The 23,987-nt window shown below is 46.3% G+C and overlaps 1 protein-coding gene across 1 annotated transcript in view; it reads left to right on the top strand.

The window, feature by feature from the left end:
* LOC309331065 (uncharacterized protein) overlaps positions 1-23,987 on the top strand; it is a 136,438-nt gene that overhangs the window by 93,384 nt on the left and 19,067 nt on the right. Inside the window, exons 56-76 of the mRNA XM_081843048.1 lie at positions 678-898; positions 2,326-2,472; positions 3,506-3,670; positions 6,216-6,367; positions 7,652-7,820; positions 8,115-8,223; positions 8,656-8,801; positions 9,318-9,443; positions 9,728-9,907; positions 10,729-10,953; positions 11,330-11,456; positions 12,661-12,860; positions 13,197-13,409; positions 13,587-13,732; positions 13,834-13,961; positions 15,668-15,800; positions 16,524-16,656; positions 17,130-17,318; positions 17,849-17,975; positions 19,690-19,901; positions 22,319-22,481. Coding sequence (XP_081699174.1) covers positions 678-898; positions 2,326-2,472; positions 3,506-3,670; positions 6,216-6,367; positions 7,652-7,820; positions 8,115-8,223; positions 8,656-8,801; positions 9,318-9,443; positions 9,728-9,907; positions 10,729-10,953; positions 11,330-11,456; positions 12,661-12,860; positions 13,197-13,409; positions 13,587-13,732; positions 13,834-13,961; positions 15,668-15,800; positions 16,524-16,656; positions 17,130-17,318; positions 17,849-17,975; positions 19,690-19,901; positions 22,319-22,481 — 3,411 coding nt within the window. The remainder of the gene's footprint in view (positions 1-677; positions 899-2,325; positions 2,473-3,505; positions 3,671-6,215; positions 6,368-7,651; positions 7,821-8,114; positions 8,224-8,655; positions 8,802-9,317; positions 9,444-9,727; positions 9,908-10,728; positions 10,954-11,329; positions 11,457-12,660; positions 12,861-13,196; positions 13,410-13,586; positions 13,733-13,833; positions 13,962-15,667; positions 15,801-16,523; positions 16,657-17,129; positions 17,319-17,848; positions 17,976-19,689; positions 19,902-22,318; positions 22,482-23,987) is intronic.

Below are 23,987 nucleotides of genomic sequence, written 5' to 3'. Positions count from 1 at the left end.
CGCGGCTGTCCTGGGTATTTGGGAGAAAGAGTATCATCAGAGATCCAAAAACACATTGAACTGATAGTGGCAGAGTGGTAATCTGAATCCAGTCCCGGAGAAACATCAAATCTCCATCGCTCTGCATGAACCCAAAGGAAAACCCTAAATTGAGAGATAGTGTTTGGGAAGGGCCTAATAACTATGATTTTTCTTGTTCTCCTCTGAGAGTGTCTTAGGGCTCATTAATAAGATGCAAAGAGCAGGGATGTGGAGAATCCCATCACAAATGGAAATGGAAATGACTGCTGTTTGCATGTTCACCTGAGGTCAGGAATGGACATCATATGAACAAAATTGGCTGTCATGGGGGGGGGGTTGGTCTGCAAACATTACATAAAAATTATGTCATTTTCTACATTCATGTCTCCTCAGGCAGCCATCTGCCAGGTTTTAAGCATGCCTTAAACTAGAGGTGGGGATTGGACTCTGTCCTTCCAGTGTAGGCCAAGGGTCTTGACGAACCTTAGATTAGGAGTAGCAAAGTTGTGCCTTCCAAATCTCCCTGACCTTCAGTTTCCATCCTCTTTAACCATTGGCCATGCTGAAGGGGGCTGATGAACGTGGGAGTTCAACAGCAGCTGGAGAACACTGTGTTGGCTACTTCTGCCTTAGATACTCCTATGTAATATTTGTAGGTGTGTTTGCCTTGAGGGAAATGCTGCTCCCTGCCCCAGCGATGGGATTCATGGGTACAGATGCCCTAGAGGATTCCATTGCCCTGAGGGTGCCATTCTGGAAGTTCCTTGTGAGCCTGGCATGTTTAGCCCCATGGTCGGGGCCAGCTTCTGCCTCCCTTGCCCAGCGGGTACAGCTTGCCGTTATGCTGCTACTGTGGAGCCACTCAGCTGCCCCAGAGGTGAGACACTGAGAGATTGCATTTAACTCCAGTGATTGGAGGCACACTGTTTGCCAGAGGTAGAAAGCACCCCTTACCCCCTTTCCTTGACTGTCAGTGTTATACACTATGATGCACAAGTCCTTTCCTAAGTTACCATGATAATTCTCCGTCCCACACCCCTTCAAGATCCTTTGAATCAAATCCTTGTGTGCTGCAACTCTCCAAATGACACACATTCCAGGGACCCAGCATGCATACAAGATCCTTGCATCTCTCAATCTGCAGTCTTGATCTACACAGACATAGCTGGATAACAACAGCTGCCACAGAGGGGGCAAATACATGCTTCCTTCCAGAAGGACCTCTAGCCATTAGCAACAAATAGTCTGTACTTGGCCAACTATTTTACATAACAAAGCCAGAAACTCACACCTTTGACAAGTACCAATAACTTCCACTATCCCCCTTCATGTTTTTAGGGTTTGGTTGTTGTTTTGTTGGGGGGAGTTGCCTTCTCCCTGCACCTCACTCTCTCTGTTTTGTTTGTTTGGGGATGGATCTATCGTCTTACATTTCCAAATGTGCTCTCCAGCCCCACCCCTGCAAATGGGGACTCTTGTCTAAATCAGTCCTTCAGTCCTTCAGTCCTTCAGTTCTCCAGACCCCTGATCTTATAAACTTAGAATTACTGAGCTGAAGGAACCTATAAATTGCCCAACTCAACCACCAATCCCTTTACACTATAAATATACTACACTAGTATATTCATACTGTCATACTATCTATGTATATGTGATTCCTGATGTCGGACATCAGGAATCACAAGACAGAGAAACCAGTAGGAGAACATTTCAATCTCCCAGGACATTCTATACAAGATCTCAAAGTAGCTGTTTTACTACAAAGGAATTTCAGAAATAGACTGGAAAGAGAAGCTGCTGAATTACAACTTATCACCAAACTCAAAACCATGGAGAAACCTGGTCTGAACAAAGACCTTGGATTCTTATCTCATTATACATGACAAAGCCATTTTTCACCTTTTCACCCCTTGCTTTTTCCTGTAAGACCTATTGCAGTCGTTAAGAGTCGTCAACAGGCTCATCACAGCTATCTGCCAATCACCCATTCCCACCACCCTTCTGAGTAATACCCCTCCCCACCTTCTCACTATATAGAAGGGTCTGGAAACTTCTGTTTCAGTGTATCTGAAGAAGTGTGCATGCACACGAAAGCTCATACCAAGAACTGACTTAGTTGGTCTTTAAGGTGCTACTGGAAGGAATTTGTTTTGTTTTGACTATGGCAGACCAACACGGCTACCTATCTGTAACTATCTATGTATATGTTTTGTTTATGCTGGTCTATGACCGTAATAAAGTACTTGACTTGACTATACATATAATGTATACACACAACCCCCTAATACTTTCTTGCTTTGGCAGGTTACTACTGTCCAGCCCAGACAGCCATCCCTTTGCCATGTCCTGCTGGGACCCTGAACACCCTGGAGGGGGCGCTCTCCTCCAATGCCTGCAAACCATGCCCAGTTGGGAGGTACTGCAGTGGAAATGCTAACTGGGAACCTGATGGTAAGAGGTAGGGTTAGTTATTGCTCTGAGGTGATTCACAAGTCCTAGTAATGTTCAGCCACGGGGTGTCCAGTAACATAGATGGCTTTATGAGAGAATCAGACACATTCCTAGGGGAGTTACCTATGAATGGTTGGTAGTCATGGAAGCTCTTTGGAACCTTCTTCTATTGTATTCCCTGCTTCCCAATGTTTGGTTTTTAAATTATTGTCAAGTGACTTGTATTTTATAGATGTATAAGATGCTTTGAGACATCTTGCGCAAAGCAATGAATAAATGTAAAAAATGGTGAAGATTTACAAAGGCAGGATGCCACTGATAGCAGTTAATGGATGCTGTGCACATTTCCCAAGGCCTGTTGGGGATTATGCATAATGACCAGAGAATCTGCAAAATTATATCCATATAAGCACATGTTTCAAGGTCTGTTGGAGAATTATGTATATTGACCAGGTAATGTGCACAATTCCCTCTTTGTGGAAGGGTTATGTGCACATTCTCCATGAAACCTGGTGAATATGCACAGTTCTCAGTTGATATGCACATTAACCTTTCCATTTACATGCCCCTTAACATACACACACACACACACACACACACACAGAGAGAGAGAGAGAGAGAGTTTCAGATGCTGCCTTGTTGCAGATAATAAAAGTTATGGAATGAAGTACAGTAGTAGCACACATCTCTGATTTATTAAGAGATTTCTCTTCACCTCTGTCAGATTAGTAGTTCATTCATACATCGGCCTGAAAGCGAGATGAGCGCCGCAGCCCCATAGTTGCCTTTGACTGCACTTAACCATCCGGGGGTCTTTTACCTTTACCTGACCTTCATTCATACTAGAGGAATTAGAAGTATTGGCTTTCCCCCTGCCCCAGAAAGGTATGGACCCTTCATCCATACATATGTGAACAATGCAGGAACAAGGTGCCTGTTCTGAGCTAACCTTTATAGGGGTACCTTAACACTGTTTGCATTTCATCATGTGATGTGTCCACAGCCCCTGAGAGTTCTCTTTTCCAATTGGCAGGTCTGTGCTCCTCTGGGTATTACTGTTCAGGGGGAGCCTCTGACGCTGTCCCACAAAGCACACCTGAATTTCCTCTTAATGGGCCCTGCCCACGGGGGCACTATTGTCCAGAAGGCACTCGCTTCCCCGTTCCCTGTCCAGTGGGCACTCTGAATAATGTTACTGGTGAGTACAGCATGGGTACTCCATGTTCAAATTTCAGCTGCTGCCGCACCTGACTTTCTCTGAAGGCAAGGAGCCCAGTTGGTAACCTAGCGTGTAAGAAATGTGCCAAATCTTTTTCAGTGGGAGGAAATTTCTTCTTCAGTGGAAGGGGAAAATGAAGGGGAAGGGTCATAGCTCAGTGGTAGAGCACCTGCTCTTCATGCAGATAGGTCTCTGGCTCAGTCCCAAGCATCTGCAGGTGGGAATGGGAATGTCACCTGTCTGAAACCCCGGAGAGCTGCTGCCAGACAGTGTGGACAATACTGAGCAAGGTTTGCAAGGTTACATGCAGCCACAAGCATATTTTAGGGTGGAACTAAATGTTATTTCAGCAAATGCAAGGTCCCACTGCCACATTCTTCAAGATACCCAGAGGGGTTCTGAAGCAGTGAATCAGTGGAAGGGAGGTGTGCTGAACTGTTCTTGTTTATTCTTACACTCATACTAAAGCTCTTACTTCCCCCGCATTCCCCACAAATTAGGTGGGATAGCAGAAAATTCAAAGCTGTTTAATTTTGTGTGAGAGAGCTGGCAGCTAGAAGAAAGGTTAGTCCCTCATTCCACACATGACCCCACAGCACCCACATCGGCTTTATGAGGGGTGCATGGATGCCCTCTAGCCTCTTCCAGTGGCCATAGCCACATCATTCTCATATAGATAGATAGATAGATAGATAGATAGATAGATAGATAGATAGATAGATAGATATATCACTCTTATACCACTTTAACAGTTACTGCTTCCCTCAAAGAATCCTAGGAAATATAGTTTAAGGGCACTGGGAATTGTAGCTCTGTGAGCAACCTCCTTATAACTCCCAGCCCCCTGAGTGAACTACAGTTCCCAGAATTCTTTGGGGACAGCCAAGCCTAATCAATTGGTATCAGAGCATTAAAAATGTATGGTCTGGTTGGGACCAGCTATTCAGTTTGAACAAATGAAGGGGCAAACAGGAACAAAATGAGGAGATCCTTGATGGCGCTGTGCACACCAAACACATTCTCTAGACAATGTCTTCTTTTATTTTATTCTGAAAGAGGCTGCCTTATTCACAAATAGGATTTCTAATACAGGGATGGAAATCCTAGTCAATAAGGGTTCCATAATTTTACACACAAATACGGCAGCCCCCTTCAGACTAAATGTGGTTGTGCATTGCCTGGCACATGCAGCAACCTTTGGAGAGGTGTGGCTTTCAGTTCATGTTCCCACTTGCCCCTTTACAAGTACATACTGAACACCAACGGAGGGCTCACCTTTCCCTCCTAAAGGCCATCTCTATCCTTAGTCACAGAAGACAGCAACCTAGTCCCAATGTTGAGCAAGTGCAAGCACTGAAACCCAGTGTTTAAGCTGAAAAGCAAAGTTTGGCAGCTGAATCAACTAAAGACACTAAAGGCTTAGCTCAAGGTGGGCAAACTGTGGGGCCTCCAGCTGCTCCTGGCCTTCAACTCCCCTCATCTCTGGGGGATAGCTCAGTCCAAGCATGAGACTCTGAATCTCAGAGTCATGGATTTGAGCCCCATGTTGGGTAAAGATTTCCTGGAGAGCTGCTGCCAGACAGAGTGGACAATACTGAGCAAGATTTGCAAATTCCAAAAATTCCTGCATAGCAGGGGGTTGGACTAGATGACCATCATGGTCCCTTCCAATTCTACAATTCTATTATTCTACAAACATTTGGAGGGCCACAGGTAGCCTTGCCTGATTAGCCAATGGGAACTGTTTTGAATTGGCGTGGGCATATTTTAATCAGTGAAGCTGCCTCTTGGGAAATCTTGTTCAGTTTGGGTTTTGATATATAACTTTAATAGAAGCAAAAATAAATTAAGTAAAATTGTATTTTCTTCTACCACATGTAGGCTTTTGTTTATTAAATAGTTGATAGCCTTATCATCTGATATCTCAGAAGTTGTCTCTTTATTGAGCTGATGATGATATGCAAATGTATTTAAAAATAATTGGCTAGCTAATTCAGTCAATCAGTTAATTGATGTGTCATTCATCAGCTAAAACTTTTTTCCATCAGAGATAGCAGAAAGCCCACTAACTTTCTAGCCACGTAACGTGAGCCAAAGTGACAGCTGCACTTTCATCCTTTCAAAGCTAAAATCTTTAAAGTAACTTGTATTCTTGGCTTGAACCTCTTGGTTTGATGGAGAAAATCAAACTCTCAAATCACAGGCAAAACAGACCTGGATGATCTTCACACAGTACCTTTTGTATTTTAAAGTTTTAGGCTATGTACACATTACCACTTATTCAGGCTCCAGTGCATTCCCACAACCATCTCATAGGATGGCCGTGCTCTGCAGTTGTTGTTGGCATCTATCCGTCTTGGGAGACAATGGAAGAGTGCAGCTTCAGGAATAATTCTCTGTTGGAGAATTACAGCGCCTGCTGTGGCTGTAGAGACCGATATAAAGCAGCAACAGTGTGACGCAGCTTCCTATGTTCCTCATTCTCCAGATTAAACTGATCTCTGCCAGCTTTTGTGTCCTGTAGGAGGTTCCTCTCCAGACTGCTGCGTCCCATGCTATCCAGGATTCTTCTGTGCTGGAGTGGGTTTAAGTTCACCTACTGGACCGTGTGCTGCTGGTTTCTACTGCCCGGCAAACTTCAGCTCATTCAGCCCAACAGCATTTCTCTGCCCTGAGGTCTGGAACATGTGCTCTGTCATATGCTATCGCAATTTATGTGAACCTGATTATCATTGGGTTGCTTTGTGGGAGGAAGCCCTTAGTCTCTCCAGGTGTTGTGTTGGAATGAAATTCCCCCAGACAGCATGTCTAATGGTCAGGGATGATGACAGCTCAAAGGCCACCAGTTCCCCAACCTAGCCTGAATAGAAACATGAAATCAGACAAGTGAGCCATGGCATGTTTCTCCCCCACCCAGCCACAGATGCTGTAATTTGATTTGTGTGTTAAAAAAAGAAAGAAAAAGCATTGGCAAGCCTGTTGTCCTCTGGTTTTGGATTCCAACTCCCAGCATCCTCAGTCAGAATGGCCAGTGGGGAGGGACAGTGGGAGTTGTAGTCTATCAACATCTGTAGAGCCACAGGTCCCCCACACCTGGTGAAAATAAACAATAGAAACTAGTGTTGGGTGAGACTGGGAGAGATGCCCAGAGACATGCACAGCTGAGCATTCTGGGGGTTGCCACTCCATGGGAGGTGGGTCTGATTTGGTGGTCTGTTGCAAGGGTTTAAACCAGAAGTAGCCAACATGGTGTCCTCCAGATGTTCTGGATTAGATCTTGAATATTCCCTGAATATGCCATGCCGGCTGCAGCCTTTCCCTGTGCTCAACCTGAAGCTGTGGGACAACTGTAGAGCACCTTACTTGCATGCAGAAAGTCCCAGGTTCAAGCACTGGTGTCTCCAGGTAGGGCTGAGAGAGACCCTGGCCTGAAACCCTGGAGTACTGCTGCCAGCCAGTGTAGACAATACTGCATAAGGTGGCCAATGGTCTGATTCAACTTACCATGTTTTTACAATGTTTATTGGATTCATTTATTATGTTGTTTACAATGTTTATCCAACAATTATTGGCTGAGAAAAAATCTTGTCTGAAATCCCAGAGAGCTGCTGCCAGACAGTGTAGGCAATGCTGAGGTAAATGGACTTGATTCGGTATTGATCAGCTTCCTATGGTCTTATAGCTTAAGAAAAGGGTCATAGTACAGTGGCAGAGCATCTGCTTTGCATAAGGTTAGTCCCTGGTTCAACCCTAGGCATCTCCAGGTAGGGCTGGGAATGTCCCCTGCCTGAAACCCTGGAGGGCTGATGCCAATCAGTGTAGGCATTATGGAGCTAGATGGACCAATGGTCTGGCTTAGCAGAAGACAGCTTGTGTGTTTGTGTGTGGGCAGTTAGTTAATTATTTTGTCTCATTCCCCCCCCCCTCCTTTCTCTCTCTCTCTCTCTCTCTGGTCTCCAGGGGCACTTCTGCCAGTCTGGGGCTGCCTATCCAGCCGCTTGCCTCATTGGTGAATACCAACCAAACCGGGGCTCAGAACACTGCCTCCCCTGCCAAGCAGGCTTCTACTGCCATGAGGCTGCCACAGGGAAGCCGAGACGCTGTCCGCCACATTCCTATTGTCCTGAAGGTACAAATGGCAGCACACTAACCAGAGGGCCACAAGCTTTAACTGATTGATGTCACTGACCCATCACCTAAAGTTTCATTCACAAATTCTGAATGCCAGTTGCTAGGAATCTCAATTGGGGAGAGTTCTGTTGTGTTCAGGTCCTTCTTATGGGCTTTCCATAGACATCTGGCCAGCCAGATGTAAGAACAGGATGCTGGACTAGATGGGCCTTTGATATAATCTGGCAGAGCTCTTCTTAAGTTGTTGCATACTTCACTGATCTGTGTTTTTTTATTTGCCCCCTTTCCTTAGGCACTTTGTTTCCTTATCCATGTCCCGACGGCACGTTTACTCCTGTGGATATGTCTGGCCTTCAGGAGGAGAGAGGATGTCTTCCCTGTCCTGTGGGTCACTTCTGCAGGTAGTGGTGAATCCTTTCCACTGCCTCAGCAAATTCCAGTGTGCCATATTGTGCTGCTTTGCTTCTTTCCTCTTTCTTGTTGTTTAGCTTCATTTCATTTTACTTAATGCCTTTCTTTGCACCCACAAAACAGTCCATCAAAACAGCTATAAAGCCAGGGATGTAAATAAGGTCAAGCATCAGTGACACAATCAGTAAAGGCAAGTGCAAGCAGGAAGAGCAAACAGTCTTTCGTACACTGTGTAGATCTTTGGCGGCATATTTGCTGAGACCTTTCGTGGGTGTTATGGAAGGGGCCAGAGGGCATCTTGGCAACCCTGGTTTTATACTGTAAACTGCTCTGTGAGTTAATTTTGAAAAGTGGCATTGAAAAGGTATAGTTTTATACCTTTTCGCCATCTAAATAAATTCCTACCACTTTCTCTGCACTAGGAGAGGACGAGTGGAGGGGAGATGTGCTGCCGGATTCTTTTGCCAAGAAGGGAGCTCAGATGCCACCCCACAGGGCCATAACTTCACCTGGAGCCCCCTGGCAGACTGTCTCTGGGGGCAGGTGTGTGCAGGACCCTGCCCAGCAGGTAACTAAGCAGTCTGCCAAGAAGCAAGCACATGTGATTCAAAATTCAGTCCAGGCAGAACACAATGAGAAATGGGGATTTAAAAATCACCAGCTCCTGAAAGTTTTGATGCTGGTGTTTATGGATCCAGTCCTAAGCATGTTTACTCAGAAGTAAGCACCACTGAACTCCTTTGTGCGGTAGGATTTCAGGCTAAATGTAATTTCATCTTATTTTGGCTTGCACAAAAATAATGTGATATTGGCATCCAGGAATTTAAAATATAGATCCATCCCTGGTTGTTTTTTTTTGGTGTTTTTTTTTGGTGTATGTGTCTGAATATTCGGAGAAATTCACACAAAAGTGTTGATGAAACTTCTTGAGGTCTTTATAAAAAAAAAAGATCACAAACTAATGTGGAATGTGAAAAACCAAACTCAAGAGTGGAAAAAGGAGTAACTGAAATTGATGGATCTCTCGGCCCTAATCTTTACCACAAGGCATTAAACTGTGGGGTTTTTCCTACCTATCACCCAGGATTCTACTGCCCAGAAGGCTCAGAGGCACCCATTCCTTGTCCAGATGACACTATTGGCTCTGCCCCAGGTGCAAGACAAAGAGAAAACTGCCTCCCCTGCCCACCAGGCCGCTGGTGTAAAGCAGGTCAGAATTTATTCCTGGAATCCCCTTCCCAAAACACCTGTGGGAGGCATCCCCTCCCTCCCCTTCTCCTTTCAGATATCATGCACACCCAACCAGGGACAACAAACTTGCCTGCCTTTGTGTGTCATTGGATTCCAACTCACATCATTGGCTGTGCTGGCTGAGTCTATTGTGAGTTGTACTCTGATAACATCTGTAGTCTGCAGGTCCCCCATCCCTGCCCTAAGCACTGCAAGTCTATCCCTTTGAACACCTTCAGACCTTCTCTCTCCCTCTCTCTTCAGGGGATCCAGTAGCCCACTCATGTCCTTATGGGTACGACTGCAACGGAATGAATCACACCACACTCGGTGGACCCCGGGCTCTCCCGCAGTGCCCGAGGCAGGCTTTCCGAACAGAAATGGGGACTGAGAACCCTATCGATTGCCAGCCCTGCTCATTAGACCATCTGTGTGCGGCCACAGGTAAGCCCCCAATGAGGCCCAGCTCTGAACTCCATCTGCGAAATTCCTGTTCAGCTCAAGCATGATGGAGCAGATTCTGTCTGAATCCAGGAAGTGGTTGAAATTTCAAGTTAAATGACATGAAACAGAAATGTTAACAGTAGGAACCTGTAGGAACTTCATTGTTGTTGTTTTATTTAGCGTATTTGTACTCTGCTCTTCAGCCAAAAATGTTCCCAGAGTGACTTACATGCAATCTGTTAAAACATAAGATAGCTTAGTCAGGAGAGCATGAGACTTATTTTCAGGTTGTGGGTTCAATCCCTGTGTTGGCCAAAAGTTTCCCGCATTGCAGGGGGTTGGACTAGATGGCCCTTGTGGGCTCTTCTAACTCTGATTCCATTACAGTACTTGCCCGCAGGCTTACAATCTTAAAATAAAATAAACAACACACAACACACAAGGGGGAAAAGACAGGGAGGGTAGAGAAGGAAATCAAACTCAAGACCCAATTCTGAAATAATTGTTCTTATAACGACCAACTGGCACAGTCCAGGTTCCACCTCTATTTAGAAAGGATCAGCTCAGTAGGTGATTCTGTAGGAATTCTGCACTGGAGAGCTCCTGCCAGTCTGAGTAGACTGTGCTAAGTAGATAAATAGTCTGCCTTGGTATAAGACAGTTTCCTATGTTTTCCCTGTGGTTTTTGAGAAACGGGTCTCGAGAACTGTTAAGCTTGCCCCACAAGCAAACCAGGTTTTTTGAGCAGGGGTGTTAATAGTGAGGTTCTCTCTTCCTGCCCCCTTCCACCTTAAATTGTTTTCCTGTCTTTCATCCAACAGGAGCTGCTGCTTTTAGAGATTATCCCTGTGCTCCTGGCCATTGGTGCCCAGGAAGAAGAGAGGCTTTCCTTTGTCCACCTGGCACCTTTAGGGATCAGCCTGGTGCTACATCTTTGGAGGACTGTAACACCTGCCCTTCTGGGTTTTACTGCCCAGACCCAGCCAAGTCGGGGGTACCAAACATCCAGGGCATACCTTGCGAACCAGGCTATGAATGCCCACCAGGTGAGATGTGATCATGCATCAACTCTTGAGCATCACAGCGCTGACAATATGGGTTTCAGTAACTAATTGGGCATTCTCCCTTGCGAAGACCCAGGACATGTAGGCTGAAACAATACTCTTGTGTACATGCCATACATTTAAAGCACATAGCTTTCTCCAAATCATTCTGGGATCTGAAGTTTGTTGAGGGTTGCTGGGAATTGTCGTTCTGTGAGGGGTAAACTCAACACCTCCTCCATGGGAACTCTGGGAGTTGTAGTTCAGTGAGGGAACTGGCCATGGTTCTTTGGCAGAAGCTGTGGCTGCTTAAAGCCAATGGATACTTCTTTAAATGCATAGCGCAGGTGGGACATCTATTGTGTTTCCTTTCCTATAGGTTCACCTAGTCCTCAGATATGCAGGCCTGGCTCTTACTGCGGACCCCGCACAGGGGTTCCTCCCCTGTGTCCAGTTGGGTATTACTGTCCAGAAGGGTCATCCACATACAACATTCCAGGGCAGCTGTGAGTATATTTCACAGGAGGCAAAGTCTCCACACCTCTGGAAAATTCATGCTTTAAAACGAAACATATAGTTCTGGGGTTTCTGACCCCCTACCCATCAAAAACTTTGTGTATTTCATAAATACTGTAAAGCTGCTTCAGAGTTGCAAAATCCCACACATGTAATTTGGGTGTCCCATTCAGCATAGCCTTCCTAGTGGGGACCATCTCAGTATGGCTAACATTGTGACCCTGTGCTTGTTTACTCTGAAATAAGTTTCCCTGTCTTTACTGGGCTTTTCCCCAAGGTAACTGTATATAGGGTTGCAGCATCAACCCCCCCTCCCAAAAAAGCTTTATTTAACAGGAGGAGGTTTTTTTAAAAAAAAACAAAAGCAAAAAAACCCACACACAAAACTACAGTGGTACCTTGGGTTACAGATGCTTCAGGTTACATACACTTCAGGTTACAGACTCCGCTAACCCAGAAATAGTACCTCGGGATTACTGTCAGTTTTGTGGCCAGGCTGCACACTTGCATAGTGGCAATGGCCTACCTGGTCATGGGTTTTGCAGAATTTCTACCTCAGCTGCCTCTAACTGTGGAGGCAAAGCATAGCCAAACAGTGGTACCTCAGGTTACATACGCTTCAGGTTACATACGCTTCAGGTTACAGACTCCACTAACCCAGAAATAGTATCTCGGGTTAAGAACTTTGCTTCAGGATGAGAACAATAATCGTGCTCCTGCGGCGTGGCAGCAGCAGGAGGCCCCAATAGATAAAGTGGTGCTTCAGGTTAAGAACAGTTTCAGGTTAAGAATGGACCTCCGGAACGAATTAAGTACTTAACCCAAGGTACCACTGTAATAGAAAGAGGCTTGCTCCACACCCCTGTTGACATTTTTACTCAAATGCGAGCCACCCTTTCCATGCATGTGTGCCTCTGTTCTCCTCTGAAATAGCAGGGAAGAACTATATTCCAGTATACCACTTTATTCCTGTGATTTTCCAGGTTAAGGGGTCTGCAATTTTTTCCCCCTGGAATTAGTGTTATCTAACACAGAAATGAGTACTAAACATGGACTATCTTCCATTACCTTGAATGAGCAAGTGAAAGGATAAACCCATTGGGGGATACTTTCCATCTGCTGCAGAAATGTGAACTATTCACAGGAAGTCCTATTTGCTCTCTGACCATCCTCAGCCCTGCTTCTATTTCTCAGGTGTGTCTATCCCCACTACTGCCCTCTTGGCAGTGCTCATCCACTCCTGTGCCAGTCTGGTTACACAGCCCTGAACACGACAGGCCTGAGAGACTCCTTTGAGAAGAGCTGCAGAGCATGCGCTGCTGGAACCTATGGTGGCAACCTGGACACCATTCCACCCTGCCGGCCCTGCCCGCCGGGATTCAGCTGCCCTGAAGGTGATTGTTCCACACAACACCACAGAGAACAGGGAGATGGTCATGGTTAAGAAATTGGTTTCAAGGTTTGCTGGGGGAGGACACAAGAAGAAAGCATCCTTTCAGCATCTCTTTAAGAAATGCCACATTTAAAATCTGAGCCAGAAGCCAAAGAATGTTGGGTTGCATCAGAGTAGACCCACTGAAATGAATGAACCTCCATTAGTCACCTCCATTAACTTCAACGAGTCTGTAGGTCAAGCACTGAAGACAACCTATCATTTTTATACCACTGGTTTTGTCTAGGCTGGTGCTGTGTATAGAGTGAGAAATTCCTGTTCTTCCTCTTCCACCCAGGTACTGCAAGCTACCTCCAGCATCCTTGCCCCCAGGGGTATTATTGCCCAGACCTGACCTCTTCCCCCAAGCCATGTCCTCCTGGTACTTATGGGAACAGCAGCCTAGCCAAGCGGCTGGAGGAATGCCACCCCTGCCCCGCTGGCTCTTTCAATCACCTCCCAGCTCAGACCGGGTGTTTTCCTTGCGGCAGTTCATCGACATCCAATCCAGGTGAGCCCACCTGTTCCCTGGCTCAGTTCCTTTCATTAGCATCATTTGGAGCTGCTTGCACAAGGGCTTCGTTTCTGCAATGTGCAAACATCTGCAGATAAGGAGTGAGTGCATGCGCTGCCATGTTTCTTAGATGAGTAGTCAACCTCCCTCTGAACCTCAACTTGCCTCCTCAAGGTGCTACCAGCTGTACCTGCCATGGTCTGAATCGGGCTTTCCAGGAGTCTGATGGCTCTTGCATTTGCCAGGTGGGATACCTTTACTTTGACGAGAGAGGGAAGAAAACACCTGACAGCAACAGCGACCAGGACTGCCAGCCCCAGGTGATGCACCATGGCTGTTGTTGCCTGTGTGATGCTCTGTAGAGGCATCTTTTATAAACATTATACCAGTCTGACTAGCCCCTTTTCTTCCCCTTCTACAGGTAGAGGAGCGCTGCGCTCCTTGGGAGGTCCGCTTAGCATCCACCCGCAAGTGTGTGTCTCCTGAGCACTATAACTGCTCTCTGGTCTGTGGTCCAGCAAGTGGTGAGCTCCATGCTGAACTTGGCATGTAAGCACCATCTTTTCGGGAAAGCATTACTGGGTACCAGAGAGACAAATTCTTCTCCTTAGCAATCGGGAGTGTAAATCTCGGCCAACTCTTATGCATTTTTACCATTGCTCGGATTTTTCAAATGGGATTAAGTGTGATGTGACAGACGTCAGCACTCTGGCCTCTTCCCCCTTGCCAGCAGCCTCTGCATAGAAGGCAAGACAGAAAAAAAAAATTGTTTCATTTCCACATTTAGGTTATACATTTACAAATAACTTCCCCCTAAAATTACAACTGGAAGCAGATACATTTAGACAGATTTATTGTTTTTATTTTTTCAAATTAAATTTATTCCTTCCTTCCTTCCTTCCTTCCTTCCTTCCTTCCTTCCTTCCTTCCTAAGGAGCTGAGGGAGGAAGATGTGCCCATTAGAGAGCCAGAATTGGCTGCAGATCCCCACACCATGGCAGAACCTATGTTTTCTGCCCTAATATGTATGAAATGGACTTCATCTCAGTCTCGTAAACTTCATGCGCAAATTCCATGTCTGTTTGCTTGGACATGTTACCAGATCATTCTTGCAGCCTTACCATGTCAACATCCACCACTGGTACCCCCTCCAGTGTCAGGTCCAAGAGGACAGGGCTGCTCCTTTCTGCCTTCCTTTCATCAGGCTTGGTGGCACTTGGAATTCTCATAAGAAGAGGCTTGATGGAGTTTCCCTACTCCCTCACTGATGTCACTGGTGATTCTAGCTATCCAAACTTTCCCTGGAAGCCCTCTTGGCCCAGACCCTGAATGAATTTCTCTAAACCCCTTTTAAAGCCACCCATGTGAGTAGCCATAACTACACCTTGTAGTAGCAAATCTCATAGCTTAAGGTTACCAGATTTTTTTTTCAATGAATCCGGGGACACTTTTCAACTTCATTAGGAATGATAGGATTTTGTCAGGGGACTGATTTGTAAATCCTGGGACTGTCCCCGGGAAACGGGGATGTCTAGTAACCTTACCATAGCTTAGCTATGCAGTATGTGGATAAGTTCTCTGAATCTCCCATCATTGGATGACCCCATTAGCTACTAGTGGAGGAGAATTTTTCTCTGCTCAACAGCATTAATGATTTTTATATACCTCTATAATTATCTTGTTTTTCTAAACAAAAAGCCCAAACATCATATCCTTTCCTCATAGTGGAGTTGTTCCAGTCCCTGGATTGTTTTGGAGGCCAGTGTGAGGACCTGCCTCATTTCTGGATTTTTAAGTTACTTTCAAACTGTTTTTGATTTTGTGTTTTAATTGCAATATGCCCTGGGACCTTGGGATGAAAGGTGGGTTATTGTTGTCACTGTTTTCAGTCGGAGTTCCACAATGACCCAGGTCAGGGGAAGCCAATGGACAGAGCTTAAGAACCCTTTGTTGCAGGAATGTGTTGTTGAGACTCCAATTCCCAACAGTGCCAGCCAGCATGGTCAATGGCCAACCATCAATGGTCAACTCCAATAACACCTCAAGGGTACTAGGTTCCTTAACTCTGCCTTACTGCCTACATAATTCTTCACCTGTGGCCTCTGCATCTCACAACACAGAGATCTGCATATTTCTTAGTTCTGGCACTAGCAGACACAGCTGACTCTCAGCTTATATGAAAGTAAGTCTTTCAAGCTTCTTTCCCTGGAATGGAGATTCAGACAGAAGCAGCACTGTTTCTCTCTGCTTCCCAGGTGCCACTGTGAGCAGTACATCTCCGCTGAAGAGCTATGTGATCGGCTATGCCTCTTGAGAGCTCCACAGATTTCCCTGAGATTTGGTCCAGAGAGGGAGCTGCTTCTAAGTGTTGATGGGACTCAGGAAAGAGTGAGTGGAGAATGCCAGGGCTGAAGGGGAATGGCTCTCTCTGCATGCAGATGGATGTTTAAGGCCACATTCACATCATACACTTAAACCAGTATCATACCATTTTGAGTTGTTGTGGCTTCCCTGAAAGAATTCTGGAAGCTGTCATTTGTTAAAGGTGCTGAGAGTTGTTAAAGATAAAGGTAAAGGGACCCCTGACCATTAGGTCCAGTTGTGACCGACTCTGGGGTTGCAGCGCTCATCTCGCTTCATTGGCTGAGGGAGCTGGCATACAGCTTCCAGGTCATGTGGCCAGCATGACTAAGCCGCTTCTGGCGAACCAAAGCAGTGCCCGAAAACGCCGTTTACCTTCCCGCCGAGTGGTACCTATTTATCTACTTGCACTTTGACGTGCTTTTGAACTGCTCGGTTGGCAGGGACCAAGCAACAGGAGCTCATCCCGTCGCAGGGATTCGAACCACCAACCTTCTGATCGGCAAGTCCTAGACCCCTATTTCCTGTCACAGAGCTACAATTCCTTCTGAAGAGGGATTCATTGTTAAACTCTGGGAATGGTTTAAAGTAGTATGATGCTGTTTTAAATACATGCTGAGTGTGACCTAAGGCTTAGAGTTTCTCTAGGACTACTCTGCTGGGGACCATATAGGGAACTCAGAGAATTCCAACAAATAACTTAAGATAAATAGCAGACTGTAAGACAAACAACACCATATTGCTTTGCAGGAGCTACCAAATACCTTGGGACCTGATGAACATGTGCAGAAAAGCCAGCAGGTGCATTTGGCTCTCTTTGGTCCCAGTGGAGTTTTTGGCTTCCTGCTTTCCAGCCCAGACATGCTGGACACTTTCCTGGCAGGTAAGATGTCTCACTTGCCACAGTTTAGTGACAGGAGTGCATTGAATTATGCATCTGCAGTCTAGGTCTTCCATAAGCACTATGCCTGAAAATAATAAGTGTGAGATGGACCATTTGCAGGCAACCCACAGACTGTGCAACTGCCCCCCCCCTAAAATCACTTTGGATCTATGATCCAGCTAGTTTACACTTGTTCCTCATCACAGCAATGTTGTATGGTTACGTGCATGTGTGAATGGTCAATCCCCGATCAAACATCACATGAGAAAACCTTCATATATTTTGAAAAGGGATACATTGCAATGGACCCCAATGGCCTGTGAGTCAGAAATGAAGGAAATATAGGAGTGTGTTACTGGACATTGATGGTTTCCTCACCCACAACATTGGTGGGTTCCCATCTCTGTAAGAACTTGTGGTCCAGTCCTCCCACCTACCCCCAGAATAAGCATCTTTCCTTAACTCTTGACTAGCTCCTCTCCTTTCCATCAACATTTCCAATCCAGGAGATTCAGAGCTGCCTCCCCCGCGGCAGAGACATCGGCGGGAGGGAGAGGCTGCGCAATCTCAACATGCTCCACTCTTACCCACAATTCCAAACCCTGTTGCATGTCTGGCTGTTGGGGATGCCATCCTCTTCCAGCTCAGCATCAATCCCTATGGTGAGTATATGCAATTGCTTCCTGTGATGAAGGGTGAGATCCAATGCAGCATAAGTGGGCTCATAGAACTGGGCTGCTGCTTCTCTTCACTCCACCTCCTTGCCCACAGATCTGTCTCAGATAAGGCTGGGGGTGGGGAGAGGAGGGCTAGAGTAGGAACAAGGTGCAAGAGCACTCTTCCCTTCTGGGGCTTCCAGCAACTGGTATTGAGAAGCATTGCTGCCTCTAACACTGGAATAGGCATCCATTGCTGTACCCTCTATGAACTTGTCAGCTGTGGTCTTCGGAAGAAGAAGCAGTTTTGGCTTTGCAATTGCTATGCTTCACATTTCGTTTCTGCTAGAAAGAGGGGACCCAAATTGATCCTGAGCTCAGTTCTCTTAGGAAGGTTGCACATCTGATCAAAATGCAGATCCACAGAGGGCTTGCCATTCAAGAGATAAGCATGTTTGTTTATGCATCCTTAGTCTGGCTTTGTATCCACTCATGAGTTCTTGGATGGTGTTGACTCTGTGCCCATTCCTTACCAGACCGCCTCACAAGTCACTACCCTGTCTATCAAAAGCAGCACCTCTACAACAGCAACCCCCACTGGGATTTTGGTGCATTCAGAAGGCTGGACCACCTCATTCGAGAAACTCATCTCAACATCTCCAGGTATCTTCTGATGCTACCAAAGGAATGCTTTCCCTTCTACCAAGATCCTCAGAGGAGGCCCTGTTCATAGCCCCTTTCTCCTCTGAAGTTAGACCAATGCAGAAGAGAAGCAGAGCCTTCTCCTTGTAAAATTCTCTCCCCAGAGATGTCTGACAGGCTAGCCAACTCTTTGATCTTTAAGGGGGGAGAGAACTTAAAAAAATAAAATAATGGACAGATATGCATGTGAATATTAGCTGTTATGTCTTACTTTTTTGTGATATTAAAAAAAACCACATTAGTCACCCCGAGTACATTGCCATACAATGTTGTGGATCACACATTCCAAGAATCCAGTGAATCTTCTGCCAGCGCATTGCCAGCTGAGGGGGTTGAATTCGGCAGCAAATAAACTGAAGAAAATGATCCTTCCCCTTCTGTTGATGTGGTTGTCACGTTAACCAATGATGGTGTTGGTTTGGTCGTTTGTGGTCTTCCGTTTTGAAGGGAGCCAGGGAAAGTCATTCACTGATTGGATTGTTAATTTAATTGGCTGTGTTAATTGCTTTAAATCTATAGGCTAAAGAAATATTGTTCGTATTCCTTAAGCTCCAGAGTGATTCTCAGTCTGCCTTTCTTTATCTATAGCTGAGAACTTCAGGCATTACACAAGATTATCAATGAGAAGGCTAGCTTACAGCTCTTCTCCACTGGTTGGTAGGTAGACAGATAGATGTATGTACATACTCACAGATACATGTGGGGTAGCATTCAGTCACACAGTCCACACCAGCAGTCTGAAGCTGTACAGTCCAGTAACAATTTTGCCATGTTTGTAGAAATCAGGGCTTAATTTTGTTGACATCTCTAATTTACCCATGTAAAATACAGTGGTGCCCCGCAAGACAAACGCCTTGCAAGACGGAAAACCCGCTAGACGAAAGGGTTTTCCGTTTTGGAGGCGCTTCGCAAAACGAATTTCCCTATGGGCTTGCTTCGCAAGACGAAATGTCTTGCGAGTTCCTGCGGGTTCCCCCCCCCTTTTCCCCCCTTTTCCTAAGCCGCTAAGCAGCTTATCAGCTGATCCGCTGATAAGCCGCTTATCAGCTGATCCACTAAAAGCCGCTAAACCACTAATAGCGCTAATCCGCTAAGCTGTCAATGAGCTTGCTTCGCAAGACGAAAAAACCGCTAGACGAAGAGAATCGCGGAATGGATTCTTTTCATCTTGCGAGGCACCACTGTACTGCATGGATGACATATACTTCATACGTCTTCATCTCTCCAATATGTCTTTTCTCTTTGGAGCTGGCTCACGAGTGATCTCTGATTTTACATCTCTCTTGCCTCCATTAACTTTACAGAATCTTTTCTGATGCACTTGACAACCCTCAGAGAATCAATAAGACCTCCGCTCAGGGAACTGATAAGAGGCATGAAATGCCTTTTGCAAGGAAGAAAGCTTGAGGAACAATGTTTCCCATCTTCTTCCTAGGGGAGCTCTATCATTTTGGAGAATAATCTAGCAATAATCAAAGAAATAATTTGTTGCAGTCAGTAGACCAGAATCTCCATGGCCTCAGCGACCTTGAGATCATGCTGTGAATAAAACTGAAATTGCTTGAAGGTTTTTCCTTCCCCTTGATACCTTTAGTTTTGGGGTAATATTAAATATTGACAGAATGCAGTAGAGCAAAAGGGCTTGTTTAAGACAGCACACCTCTCCCTTCCTCAGATTCTCCCACGTGTTCCTTGAGCCTGGGACGTACGTCTTCCGGGATAATGCCATTGAAGATCGGATGCTGATCGTGGTGGTGAATGAGGAGACTATGAGCTGCAACCCCCTTGCAGCTCCCTTCCAGCCCTCATCTCCATTCCAGCTGGCTCGGCAGGGGGTCCTGAAGCGCCAGGTGCTGAATGTCGCCCCAGACTGGGCAGCTATTGCAGGTACTATGACAATGACTCTGTAGTTTGTCTTTAAAGGAGGGGGGGGGGACTATGGTGCCCAGAATTCCTTGGGGAAAGTCGTGTGCTTTAAATGTGTGTCAGATGTGCTTTGAGTCTATAGTGTGGCTCTTGCAAAGTGCTGTGTATGTGCTCCTTAAACTTTTGTGGACTTTGCCCTTTTCAGTCAAAGCAACACAACTAGGCTGCAATTAACCAGTTGTCCATCCCATATTGGCCTCTCCACTCACTTTTATAATATCAGTTGCCCCTCTGGCATATTTTTCCAGAGGTAAGGAGAGCTGACTTCTTGCAACATGTGGGAAGGTGACTTGAGGTGACTGATTCATATTAATTATCTGTAGCAGTTAATCTGCTTATACAAGCAGAGGAACAAGACAGAGTCTCTAGACTTCTGGTCTCCCATCCTCTGCTGCAGCAACTCTCCTCCTCCTGTGTAAGCAGTTCTTTGCTGCATAGCAATAGCAGGTGGAGCTAGCAATGAGGAGCAGCCCAGGTATGTCACACCTTGCCTTAAGAATGCAAGTAATAGGTGGCTTTGCTTTATTCAGTTTGTTACATAAGAGCAGCAAACGTCATGGTTTCCAGCATGCGCTGGTGTCAAAATAAACACACCGTGGAATATTTGCTTTGGTCTGGATTGCAAAGTAGAGCTAGGCATAGTGTGATCTCAAGAAGTATTCTCTGTCCAAGAGTTCTAAGGATGACTTGTTTTTCCTTTCTGTGCCTCAAATATGCCAGACACTTAAGCATTGTTTCCAATGCTCTTGCAACTGAACCGCACCTATATTTCTGCATGGAAGGAAAGGCCTTAGTTTGTGGGTCGCCTTGTTGCAGCAGACAAAGTGGAGTGAAAGAACCAGAGTGGAGAGAGACCGTGTGCCTCTGCAGATGTCATGCGACTTATAACTCCCATCTGGCCATAGACAGATCTGTCCCACTCCATAAGAACTGAAGCCAGAGGCAGTAATTCTTCTGAATACTACTTGCTGGAAACCACAGGAGGGCAGAGTGCTCTTGTGTTCAGGTCATGCCTTTGCAGGTTTCCCACAGGCACCTGGATTATTTAATTATTTATTAGATTTATTACATAACACCCTTCATCGTAAGATCTCAGGGCAGCTCACGGAATAAAATACGGGATGAAAAGAAGTAAATAATTGAAACAAAACAGCAAAGCAATGGATTGCCATTATGGGAACAAAATGCAGGAGTAGATTGTAATGGTTCTAGGGGTTGCTCGTGCGTAAGTTGGCGCCACACCTGGCTGGGTTACCGTTTCTGTCCGGACAGCCACCCATCTGTGGCTGTCTCAATCACTGGCAGAATCCGTCAGTGGGTGTTTCTTGAACTTCTTCCAGCAAAGAAGTTCTTTGACGCCCAGTCTCCTCCTACTCTCCCTGCACGGAAGTCTTCTGCGCAGGGAGGGTGTGGGCAGTGGAGGACCTGTGCTCTCCCCGCTGCTCTCCAGTGAGGAGTCCAGGAGCCTTCTCTCCGATTCCCCCATCTGCCCCCCTCCTCCACTGGTGCTACGCTGATTTCCTTCCCCAGCGGATGGGCTGCCTCTCTCCCTACTGGGACCCTCTCCGGCATCCCTCTGGAGCCTTCGCTCCGCCTCTGGCTCCAATGGCAGTTCCCTGACATAGATGATCCAATCTAGCACGTTCTTCTTATGAGAGAAGAGAACCTTTGTCTCTTCTGGTGTCTCTGGGCTGTAATTCCTATACAGTGGTACCTCAGGTTACAGACACTTCAGGTTACAGACGCTTCAGGTTACATACTCCGCTAACCCAGAAATAGTACCTTGGGTTAAGAACTTTGCTTCAGGATGAGAACAGAAATTGTGCGGCGGCGGCACAGCGGCAGCGGGAGGCCACATTAGCTAAAGTGGTGCTTCAGGTTAAGAACAGTTTCACGTTAAGAACAGACCTCCAGAATGAATTAAGTTCTTAACCAGAGGTACCACTATACAGTATACACCAAATACAATGCACTTTGCAATGCAAATGTCAGAACACGTTACGCAATGCCTATTAAAACTTAATTCAAATAAATCCACAGCGTCCAAAAGCACCTGGAGGGACACAGGTTCCCCATTTCTGCTGCAAACTCTTCCTCTTCAGCCTTAGCCCTGCTGCCTCTGAAGGATGGTCAGTTCAGCCAAAGAAGCTGTGTGGACTAGCACGAGGCACCTGAACCATAGAGAAATGCCTGCTGGGAGGTGGGGGGAGCTAAGCAGGTGGTGGAAGCATGAACAGTGAACCATTAATGGATGCCACCTGGATAAAGTGGAAGGGAACTCAAGAACTTACCTTAGACCACCATCAGGCCTCTGAGAAGAAATTGTAGTGACCCGTTTCCCTTCGTTTAATCACCACTGTGTTTTCCTGGCTTTTCAGCTATGCTTTTCATCCTGGGGTTCCTCACTGTGGTGTTGACAGCCTTAGTTGTTCTCCTGAAGCATCCCAGCTCTGTTCCAAGCCCAATGAAGAGCTGGAAGCCGCGGTGGAGGAGCTTGGGAGAGCCACACATCCCCCCGGAGTATGTGCTCATTAAAGAGAGGTGAGTGACGGAAGCCTAATCACCGATGCCACCTTGGGCATCAATTCTAGCGTCTCTCAGATTCTAATTTTTTTCAGTCTTCAGTTCTTCACATTTCCACATCAGTTTGTGATTCCCCCCATGACCACTCCCCACATTAAATGGGGGGCGCCCTTTGCGTGGTCATGTGCAGCCGCAGCCCCCCGGACCCTATGCGGCACCATTAGCACAGGCTTGGCTTTGCCTTCCCCAGGTGGGATACCTGGAGGTCTCCGTCTACCTCAGCCAGTTGCCCAATCCCGCCTGGGGAGGTATTGCCAAGGTGATCAGGCCAGATAGGGGGGAGGGACCACCCTGTCCACACAATAGGGGGAGGATCTTATCTGGGAATCATCAGTTGGCTCCAGAACTTCTTCAGAAAGGACGTTGCTGGACTTCCTTGCTCCAAAGCTAGGCCTGGGGTCTTTGGCCTCCCCCCCCCCCCGCCCAGCCACAGGGCCTCAAAGGGATGGTGGGGAGCACTAGATCTCGGATAAAGAGGATCCCCTCCCTTGGGCAGCGTGGGGAGCTCTCTGGCTGCGCCCCTGTGCCTCTGGTGGCGGCGTGGGCCATGGGGGGGCAGGGTGCGTCGGGTGGCGTCGGACAGGCTTTTTTCACTAATATGTGCAGCTTTATGCATACTTTAGCCCAATCCATACCTTTTTGTACACATTGCTTGACTTTAAAAGTACACTGCAAAATTAGGAAAAGTGCAAATTTCATAGGACGCCTGTATGCATTGGTTTATGCATTGTTCTGAAAAGCAAACTGAATTGAATTTCTCCCGCCATCCTGACTCGGGGCAGCAAACAGAAATTTAGTTCCTAAAACAAACAGGAGCAGATTGTGTGTTTTTAAAAAATAAAACTAAAAATCATAAACTGACGTGTGAGTGTGAATAAATGAACATAAGAAGAACCTTTTAGGTCAGGCGAATGGCCCACCTTAGTTCCCAGATACCCATGGGAAACTTGCAAGGAAGACCCAATCACAAGAGGACTACCCCATCCTGCAGTTCCCAGAAAGTGGTATTCAGCAGCATTACTGCATGGGAAAATATTCTCTTTGGAGATTCAATACAGAGGCTCAGACCAGATTCCCAATTAGTCAGACTCTTATATTCAGTCATGTATTACAGGACAGAGTCCAAAAGAGTCTGTGAGAGCATTCCATTAGCACACCCCCTATTTGGGAAATGTACATAATCTTGGCTGTTTGTTCAACCACACTTTGCCACCTTCTGCCACCCCAACACTTCACCCAAATATAGTTCTTAAAAACAGTTATTCAACTTATGGTGTCGTTGTTGTTGTTTGCTGTACATGCAGAGCCCTCCTTGCATCTTATCTGGGATTGTTTTCTACTCCAGTGGACAGTTAGGTTCCTTCAAAATGGATTACTGTCAGTTTTGTGGCCAGGCTGCACACTTGCATAGTGGCAATGGCCTTCCTGGTCATGGGTTTTGCAGAATTTCTACCTCAGCTGCCT

Source organism: Podarcis erhardii, assembly GCF_964252035.2.
Source record: "Podarcis erhardii genome assembly, chromosome: 16".
NCBI lineage: Eukaryota > Metazoa > Chordata > Lepidosauria > Squamata > Lacertidae > Podarcis > Podarcis erhardii.
This window is presented reverse-complemented; position numbering and strand designations above follow the sequence as displayed.